The sequence below is a fragment of the Rhodnius prolixus genome, unplaced genomic scaffold (genome assembly GCF_049639745.1).
Source record: "Rhodnius prolixus isolate KJV_2025 unplaced genomic scaffold, Rpr scaffold_5, whole genome shotgun sequence".
Lineage (NCBI taxonomy): Eukaryota > Metazoa > Arthropoda > Insecta > Hemiptera > Reduviidae > Rhodnius > Rhodnius prolixus.
The window spans coordinates 35,806,931-35,816,350 of record NW_027411624.1 but is presented as its reverse complement, the minus strand read 5'-3'; the positions used below and the strand labels follow the sequence as shown (position 1 = coordinate 35,816,350).

General features: G+C 34.3%; 1 protein-coding gene across 1 annotated transcript; it reads right to left on the bottom strand.

Annotated features, from left to right (window-relative positions):
- Positions 1-204: 204 nt before the first annotated feature.
- On the bottom strand, positions 205-2,153 carry LOC141458744 (protein takeout-like). The gene is made up of 6 exons (XM_074137119.1): positions 1,998-2,153; positions 1,706-1,798; positions 1,035-1,191; positions 811-947; positions 576-725; positions 205-453 (listed from the first exon to the last, which is right to left on the bottom strand). Exons 1-6 carry the CDS (start codon positions 2,059-2,061, stop codon positions 302-304), a joined length of 753 nt encoding a protein of 250 aa, XP_073993220.1. The 5' UTR covers positions 2,062-2,153; the 3' UTR covers positions 205-301.
- Positions 2,154-9,420: the final 7,267 nt, after the last annotated feature.

Genomic DNA, 9,420 nt, shown 5'->3' with positions numbered 1-9,420 from the left:
AACCAGTTTTATAAAATATTTTTTTCCCAAATATTTTTTCTAAATAAAGGCAAACAAAACTATAAAGACCTCAGAATTTTGAACTAGTAACTTCTTTTTTTTTTTCTTTTTTTTTATATCGCCACATTGCCTATTTTGGCACCTGAAGTAGAATTTCTAAACTCACTGAAAACTTTTTATTATTGTTCCCACATCTTTTTCAGATACTATTTTTAAGAAAAATGTTATTACAGTTAAAATACTCGGAAGAAATATTTACAAAAGCAGAAAATAATGACATGTAAACTAATTTTAGTCATTATTAAGGTAAAGCAATTTTATCTATAGGTATATGATCGAAAACTTTTCTAGCTACTTGTTCAAAATATTTGGAAAACGATGCTTCTACTGATGGTGTCATTTCGGCTATAATATCTCTCCAGTTATCATTCAAAAATGAGTTCATTGATTCACCTAGAAACAAAATTATAATGCTCTTTTAATAGTATAAATTTTATTTTACAAATTGCACGAATTATGGATTTAAAAGCTGGTTTTTATTTTATTTTTTCTTAAATTTAAAAAAGTTTATTTACCAAGAACTGGGTCACCATTAAACAGATTATAGTAATGAACCTCCATATGGTCTATATCAAACGTAAATGCTAGTCGGTCAACCATCATGTACTTATCACCATCCCTCATTTCCTCTTTGCCATGAACCTTAATATGGGCTCGGAAACCCTCTGAAATTAATAAAAAAAAAAATTATAACCTTATTTTAGCTACCAGTTTACATAAAATAAAAATTTGTTTACGAGAAATAATTACCTAATTTGAGATCAAAAGTTCCCGTTCCTTTGATTGGCAAAATGAGGATAATACCATCGATATTATAATTTCCAGTAATATCGACAGGTTCTGTTAAAGCTGCTTCAAAGCTCACCATATTGTTATCCCAATCTGCTCTGTTTGATTTAATAAAAATGGAACACAAATGAATGCGTATGAAATAATATGGATATAATAATGTACAATCAGTATAACAGTATTACTTGGCGCTAGTAATTTTTGCTGATTTTATGCCCTTTATATTTACGTTGTGCCAACTGAGATCTATACTCACTGGACTGCCATCATCTCTTTTAGAATCAATAATTAGATTATCAACATGGAAAGGATCTAGGCTTGGTATATCTAATGACTTGATACCTAGAAAAAGAAAAAAAAACGGTAAAATAAGAAGACTATACACTTTTTAATTTATTTATTGTATTTAAATGTTAAACACCACTGTTCTCCCAAGCAGCGCTCAATTTTTGTTTTAACTAAATTTAACAATTATTGTTTGTCGCCCTTTGATATTCTAACCCATTCTTCACCCTCCTCAAATGCAATAACTCCGCTCAGCAACAACTAAGTCCACAAATATCGAGTTTTTCAATTTTTTTTTGTTCTATTACCAACAGAAGCTGATAGTTGTAATTTCACTAAGCTTATAATCCACTTTTTACAAGCGGTATTTGCGCGCAGCTGGATTTATCTATTTTTAAAAATTCATTAGAATTCGTTTTAAACTAGTTAATTCTTTAAATTCCAAGCACAAAAGACCATAAGTAAGATACAAGGATATCAACTATTGAATCACGAAAGTGTCCTACCAGTCAGCATTTCAAACTTAAAGAAGTACAATAAAAAAAAGAAAAAAGAAACTTATGTGATATACCTGAAATAAATTTTGGCATTGTTTCTTGGATAGCATTTCTCACACAGTCATTTATCTTTGGATGTTTTCTACTACACAGTACGACTCCAGGAGCTGAAATTCCAAAAACGTTTACGGCGTTAAATTGATTGTTGATTAAAATGAATTTAGGTGATGAATGTTGGAAGAAAATTTATTTAAAAAATTCATTATTTTTTATTTGCAAAGTTTTCAAATATAATTTACCAATGAAAACCATTTTCAAATATTAGATAAGTCAAATAGAAACTAAAAATAAGAGCAAGGAACTTACGCACTTCCTTTCCTCCTCCGAACACACAATGCGTCAAACCAAACAGTATCATCAAGAATATCATAGTGAATGAGGTAAATGTTAGAGGGTGTAATTCATTTAAGTACTTTAGCTGAGAATAGAGTAAATTATATACTAAATATATTCCTATTGGTGTATGCGAATTATTTACTAATGTAGATAAGTAGATAGACGTATCATCAAATATAATTTAGAATTAATTACCGTGACAAAGATCCTTTTATTACTTTTTTCTTAAAACCTTAATTATAAGTTCTTTTCATTTGTCAAGTGGAAAAGTGTTTTTTTGGAATACTGACCTTAAGATACAAGGCTGAAATCAATAATAATAATATAATATAATAATATATATAATAATTTGTGTATAAATTCACACAAAAGAAAATAAATAAATAAAAAGCATACAAAACTGAAAAAAAACAATAAATCATAAACAGTATTGAAGAAAATTAATAAATTGAAAACAGCTATAATGATTAAAAGAATATAAAGCTTCCACCTAAAATCAGTAATAAGGAAAAATAAAATAAATACCCTCAATGAACATGATAACCAGACGAAAGAAAAAATAATAAACATTAAAATAATAATTAATTCGCCCATATAAAAATAAATATACATACATAAATTTATAACAGAATAAAATACAAAAACTTCAAAATAAAGATCATTTACATTTATAATTTCATGATTTAGTAACTGAATAATACATTAATTTTTGACACAAAATTTCTGTTAACAGAGTCTACTTTTTTGGAGGAGGAGTAGATAAATCTTGAGCACAACTGGTAGCCGTTAAAGGAGGCACCTTTGGTTTCAGAAACCCCAAAATTCGACCAGATTATGATTTCTTAAGTTTTCTCTTTTTGGCTGATCTGTCGATCCCTTAAGAAGTCAAAACATCTTCAGTTTCTGTATCTTCTCCAGTTGCTAAGGAAGATCCATCTTCTAAGTCAACTGGAACTTCATACCCATATTTCATCAGATCACTTTCGCTATTGATTAACACAACTTTTAGACCTTCTTCTTTTCGAATCAATATTTTACCATTTCTGGACCAACACAAGGCTGAAATCAATCACTTAACAATCATAAAAAGCAGGCAATATCTCTAGTCAAATCAAGAGAACATTCTCAAATTTAGTGTAGTTTTTGCAATAAGATCAAAGGATTAAGTAAAACCTTACTCAAATATATAGTTCTATTTCTAATAGAATTTTCTAATACAATGAGGTAGAGAGAAAATATGAGTAGAATATTTCTGGCCATATTAAAAGAACATTCCTACATTAGAAATACCTATTTAGAAAACTACTAATGAAGACGGAGTAGGAAAATACAACTAAGATAGAAATAATTTGGATATTAGATATAACAATCCCTTGATCAAGACAATCTAGTCCGTAAATCCAACTTTAACCACAAGGTTATGAACTTACATTATTACAAAAAAATAAAATAAATAAATAAAAAAGTATATCCAGAATATTAACATCCAGCTCTGTTCAACTATCCCACAATAAGTCTTACTTTCTCTTCGCATTCCGCAATGATGGAAATAAAAAAGACGACACTATGTCTAAAATTTATTACTGTTTATTACGTACCGAAAAACTCCCTTTTTATACTCCTAACAAGACCATATTTCTTACGCTTTCTCTTTAATGACCTAACTAACACACATTTACTTAAATTTCCTTCGTACATCACAATGAATGAATAGAAAAAATTCTACCCTCATGCTATCATCTCGTATTGGCCTGTATACTTGCCATAAGCGGAAAAACCCTTTCAACTGGCCAAACTAGCTCACATTTCCTTGTATTTCCTTCGTATTTATCAGTGAACAAATAGAAAAGATCCACCCTTGTTGTAACATCACGTACTGGAATATATTCTTGTTCTCATCAACGGAAAACTTCTTTAAACTGGTCTAATATTTTCCTCGAACTTAGATGTGTGTGAGTAGAAACCGATCGAACCAGGTTTTAGCATCTCGTGGAGGCCTGTATACTTACTATCATAAGCATAAAACCTCTTTCTACTGGCCAAACTAGCTAACATTTCCAAATATTTCCTACGTTTTTAGCAGTGTGTGAACAGAAAAAGGTCCACCCTGGTTGTAACATCTTGTTTTGGCCTCCCTACGTCTTGTCATAAGCGGGAAAACACTTTAAACAGGCGTAACTAGCTTACATTTTCATAAATTTCCTTCAGTTTTAGCACTGTGTGAATAGAAAACGGTCCAACCAGGTAATAACATCTGGTTTTGGTGTCTTTACGTCTTGTCATAAAAGAAAAAACCCTTTAAACTGGCCAAACTACATCACATTTACAAATATTTCCTTCGTTTTTAGCAGTGTACCAATAGAAAAAGGTCCAACCAGGTTGTAACATCTCTTGTTGCCCTGCCTACCTCAAGTCATAAGCGGAAAACTGGCGTAACTTGCCTATATTTCCATATTGGAAAAAGATCCACTCTGGTTCTAACATCTGGTTTTGGCCTGTCTACGTCTTGTGATAAGCGGAAAAACCTTTTAAACGGGCGTAACTAGGTTACATTTCTATATATTTCCTCCAGTTTTAGCACTGTGTGAACAGAAAAAGGTCCACCCTGGTAGTAACATCTGGTTTTGGACTCTCTACATCTCATCATAAGCGGATAAACCCTTGAAACTGGCGTAACAGGCTTATATTTCCATATTTCTCCTTCGTTTTTAGCAGTGTATGAACAGAAAAAGGTCCAACAAGGTTGATACATCTCGTTTTGGCCTCTCTACGTCTTGTCATAAGCGGAGAACACTTTAAACTGGCCTAGCTAGCTTATATTGTCATATATTTCCCTCGCTTTTGCAGGGTATTAATTGGAAAAGTTGCACCCTGATTGTAACATCTTTTTTTGGTGTCTTTACGTCTTGTCTTACGCGGAAAAACCCATTAAACTAGCCACACTACATCACGTTTTCCAATATTTCATCCGTTTTTAGCAGTTTATTAATAGGAAAAGGTCCACCCTGGTTGTAACATCTCGATTTGGCCTGTCTACGTCTTATCTTGAGCGGAATACACTTTAAACTGGCCTAGCTAGCATACATTTTCATAAATTTCCTTCAGTTTTAGCACTGTGTGAATAGAAAAAGGTCCACCCTGGTTGTAACTTTTAGTTTCGGCCATTCTACGTCTTGTCATAAGAGGAGAAACCCTTCAAACTCTCCAAAGTACATCACATTTCCATAAATTTCCTTCGTTTTTAGCAGTGTGTAAATAGAAAAAGGTCTAACCAGGTTGTAACATCTCTTGTTGCCCTGCCTACCTCAAGTCATAAGAGGAAAACCATTCAAACTGGTGTAACTTGCCTATATTTCCATATTGGAAAAAGATCCACTCTGGTTCTAACATCTGGTTTTGGCCTGTCTACGTCTTGTGATAAGCGGAAAAACCTTTTAAACGGGCGTAACTAGGTTAAATTTCTATATATTTCCTCCAGTTTTAGCACTGTGTGAACAGAAAAAGGTCCACCCTGGTAGTAACATCTGGTTTTGGACTCTCTACATCTCATCATAAGCGGATAAACCCTTGAAACTGGCGTAACTAGCTTATATTTCCATATTTCTCCTTCGTTTTTAGCAGTGTATGAACAGAAAAAGGTCTAACAAGGTTGATACATCTCGTGTTGGCCTCTCTACGTCTTGTCATAAGCGGAGAACACTTTAAACTGGCCTAGCTAGCTTATATTGTCATATATTTCCCTCGCTTTAGCAGGGTATTAATTGGAAAAGTTGCACCCTGATTGTAACATCTTTTTTTGGTGTCTTTACGTCTTGTCTTACGCGGAAAAACCCATTAAACTAGCCACACTACATCCATTCCAATATTTCATCCGTTTTTAGCAGTTTATTAATAGGAAAAGGTCCACCCTGGTTGTAACATCTCGATTTGGCCTGTCTACGTCTTATCTTGAGCGGAATACACTTTAAACTGGCCTAGCTAGCATACATTTTCATAAATTTCCTTCAGTTTTAGCAGTGTGTAAATAGAAAAATGTCCACCCTCGTTGTAACATCTCGTTTGGGCTTTCTAAGTCTAGTCATAAGCGGAATAACCCTTTAAATCGGCGTAACTAGCTTACTTTTCCATATATTTCCTTCAGTTTTAGAACTGAGTGATTAGAAAAAGGTCTAACCAGATTGTAATATCTCGCTTTGGCCTTTCTATGTCTTGTCTTAAGCGGAAAACCCTTCAAACAGGCGTAAGTAGCTTACATTTCCATATATTTCATTCAGTTTTAGAACAGTGTGAATAGAAAAAGGTCCAACCAGGTTGTAACATCTCGTTGTGGGCGTTCTACGTCTTGTCATAAGCGGAAAAACCTCCCAAATTTGCGAAACTACATCACATTTCCAAATAGTTCCTCCGCTTTTAGTAGTGGGTGAATAGAAAAAGGTCCACCCTGGTTGTAACAACTGGTTTTGGACACTCTACGTCTTGTCATTAGCGGAAAAACCCTTTAACCTGTCCAAATTACATCTTTTTTCAAATATTTCCTTCGTTTTTAGCAGTGTGTAAATAGAAAAATGTCCACCCTAGATGTAACATCTTGTTTTGGCCCCTCTACGTCTTGTCATAAGCGGAGAACACTTTAAACTGGCCTAGCTAGCTTATATTGTCATAAATTTCTTTCAGTTTTACCACGTTGTGAATAGAAAAAGTTCCAACCAGGTTCTAACATCTCTTATTGGCCTGCGTACCTCTTGTCAAAAGCGGAAAACCCATTAAACTAGCCACACTACATCCATTCCAATATTTCATCCGTTTTTAGCAGTTTATTAATAGGAAAAGGTCCACCCTGGTTGTAACATCTCGATTTGGCCTGTCTACGTCTTATCTTGAGCGGAATACACTTTAAACTGGCCTAGCTAGCATACATTTTCATAAATTTCCTTCAGTTTTAGCAGTGTGTAAATAGAAAAATGTCCACCCTCGTTGTAACATCTCGTTTGGGCTTTCTAAGTCTAGTCATAAGCGGAATAACCCTTTAAATCGGCGTAACTAGCTTACTTTTCCATATATTTCCTTCAGTTTTAGAACTGAGTGATTAGAAAAAGGTCTAACCAGATTGTAATATCTCGCTTTGGCCTTTCTATGTCTTGTCTTAAGCGGAAAACCCTTCAAACAGGCGTAAGTAGCTTACATTTCCATATATTTCATTCAGTTTTAGAACAGTGTGAATAGAAAAAGGTCCAACCAGGTTGTAACATCTCGTTGTGGGCGTTCTACGTCTTGTCATAAGCGGAAAAACCTCCCAAACTTGCGAAACTACATCACATTTCCAAATAGTTCCTCCGCTTTTAGTAGTAGGTGAATAGAAAAAGGTCCACCCTGGTTGTAACAACTGGTTTTGGACACTCTACGTCTTGTCATTAGCGGAAAAACCCTTTAACCTGTCCAAATTACATCTTTTTTCAAATATTTCCTTCGTTTTTAGCAGTGTGTAAATAGAAAAATGTCCACCCTGGTTGTAACATCTCGTTTTGGCCTTTCTAAGTCTTGTCACAAACGGAAAAACCCTTAAACCGGCGTAAATAGCTTACTTTTCCATATATTTCCTTCAGTTTTAAAACTGAGTGAATAGAAAAAGGTCCAACCAGGTTAAAACATCTCGTTTGGGCTTTCTAAGTCTAGTCATAAGCGGAAAAACCCTTTAAATCGGCGTAACTAGCTTACTTTTCCATATATTTCCTTCAGTTTTAGAACTGAGTGATTAGAAAAAGGTCTAACCAGATTGTAATATCTCGCTTTGGCCTTTCTATGTCTTGTCTTAAGCGGAAAACCCTTCAAACAGGCGTAAGTAGCTTACATTTCCATATATTTCATTCAGTTTTAGAACAGTGTGAATAGAAAAAGGTCCAACCAGGTTGTAACATCTCGTATTGGGCGTTCTACGTCTTGTCATAAGCGGAAAAACTCCCCAAACTTGCGAAACTACATCACATTTCCAAATAGTTCCTCCGCTTTTAGTAGTGTGTGAATAGAAAAAGGTCCACCCTGGTTGTAACATCTTGTTTTGGCCTCTCTACGTCTTGTCTTAAGCGGAATACCCTTTACACTGAAGTAACTAGCTTACATTTTCATATTTTTCCTTCGTTTTTAGCTGAGTGTGAATAGAAAAATTTCCTCCTTCGATGTAACATTTCATTTTGGCAATTCTACGTCTTGTGATAAATGGAAAACACTATAAACAGGCGTAATTACTTTACATTTCCATATATTTCCCTCGCGTTAGCAGGGTATTAATTGGAAAAGTTGCACCCTGGTTGTAACATCTTTTTTTGGTGTCTTTACGTCTTGTCATAAGAGGAAAAACCCTTTAAACTTGCCAAACTACAACACCTTTCCCAAAATTTCTTTCGTTTTTTGCAGTGTGTAAATAGAGAAAGGTCCAGCCTGGTTGTAATATCTCTCGTTGGCCTGTCTAGGTCTTATCTTAAGCGGAAAACCATTTAAACTAGCTTAACTAACTTACATTTTCATAAATTTTCTTCATTTTTGACACTGTATGAATAGAAAAAGGTCCATCCAGGTATTAACATCTTGTTTTGGCCTATTAAGGTCTTGTCATAAGCGGAAAAACCTTCTAAACTGGCGAAACTACATCACATTTCCAAATATTTCCTTCCTTTTAAGTAGTGTGTGAACAGAAAAAGGTTCACCCTAGTTGTAACATCTTGCTTTGGCCCCTCTACGTCTTCTCATAAGCGGAGAACACTTTAAACTGGCCTAGCTAGCTTATATTGTCATAAATTTCTTTCAGTTTTACCACGTTGTGAATAGTAAAACGTCCATTCTGGTTGTAACATCTCTTACTGGCCTGGCTAACTCTTGTCATAAGCGGAAAACCTTTTTAACTTGCCAAACTACAACACATATACAAATTTTTCCTTCGTTTTTAGCAGTGTATTAATAGAAAAAGGTCGACCCAGGTTGTAACATCTCGTGCTGGCCTGTCTACGTCTCACCATAAGTGGAAAACCCTTCAAATTGGCGTAACTAGCTTACATTTTCATATTTTTCCTTCGTTTTTAGCAGCGTATTAATAGGAAAAGGTCCAGCCTGGTTGTAATATCTCGATTTGGCCTGTCTACGTCTTATCATGAGAGGAATACACTTTAAACTGGCCTAGCTTGCTTACATTTTCAAAATATTTCTTTCCATTTAGCACTGTGTGAATATAAAAATGTCCACCCTGGTTGTAACGTTTAGTTTCGGCCATTCTACGTCTTGTCATAAAAGGAGAAACCCTTCAAACTCTCTAAAGTACATCACATTTCCATAAATTTCCTTCAGTTTTAGAACTGTGTGAATAGATAAAGGTCCACCGTGGTTGTAACATCTTGTTTTGGCT

Bases quoted from the DNA above. Each gene is read 5' to 3' on its own strand.
- LOC141458744 (XM_074137119.1), bottom strand. From the start codon at position 2,061: ATGATATTCTTGATGATACTGTTTGGTTTGACGCATTGTGTGTTCGGA. The intron at 948-1,034 runs GTAATACTGTTA...TAAATCAAACAG, and splicing joins GCAAAAATTACTAGCGCCAA to AGCAGATTGGGATAACAATA. The intron at 454-575 runs GTAAATAAACTT...TTTTGTTTCTAG, and splicing joins TAATGGTGACCCAGTTCTTG to GTGAATCAATGAACTCATTT.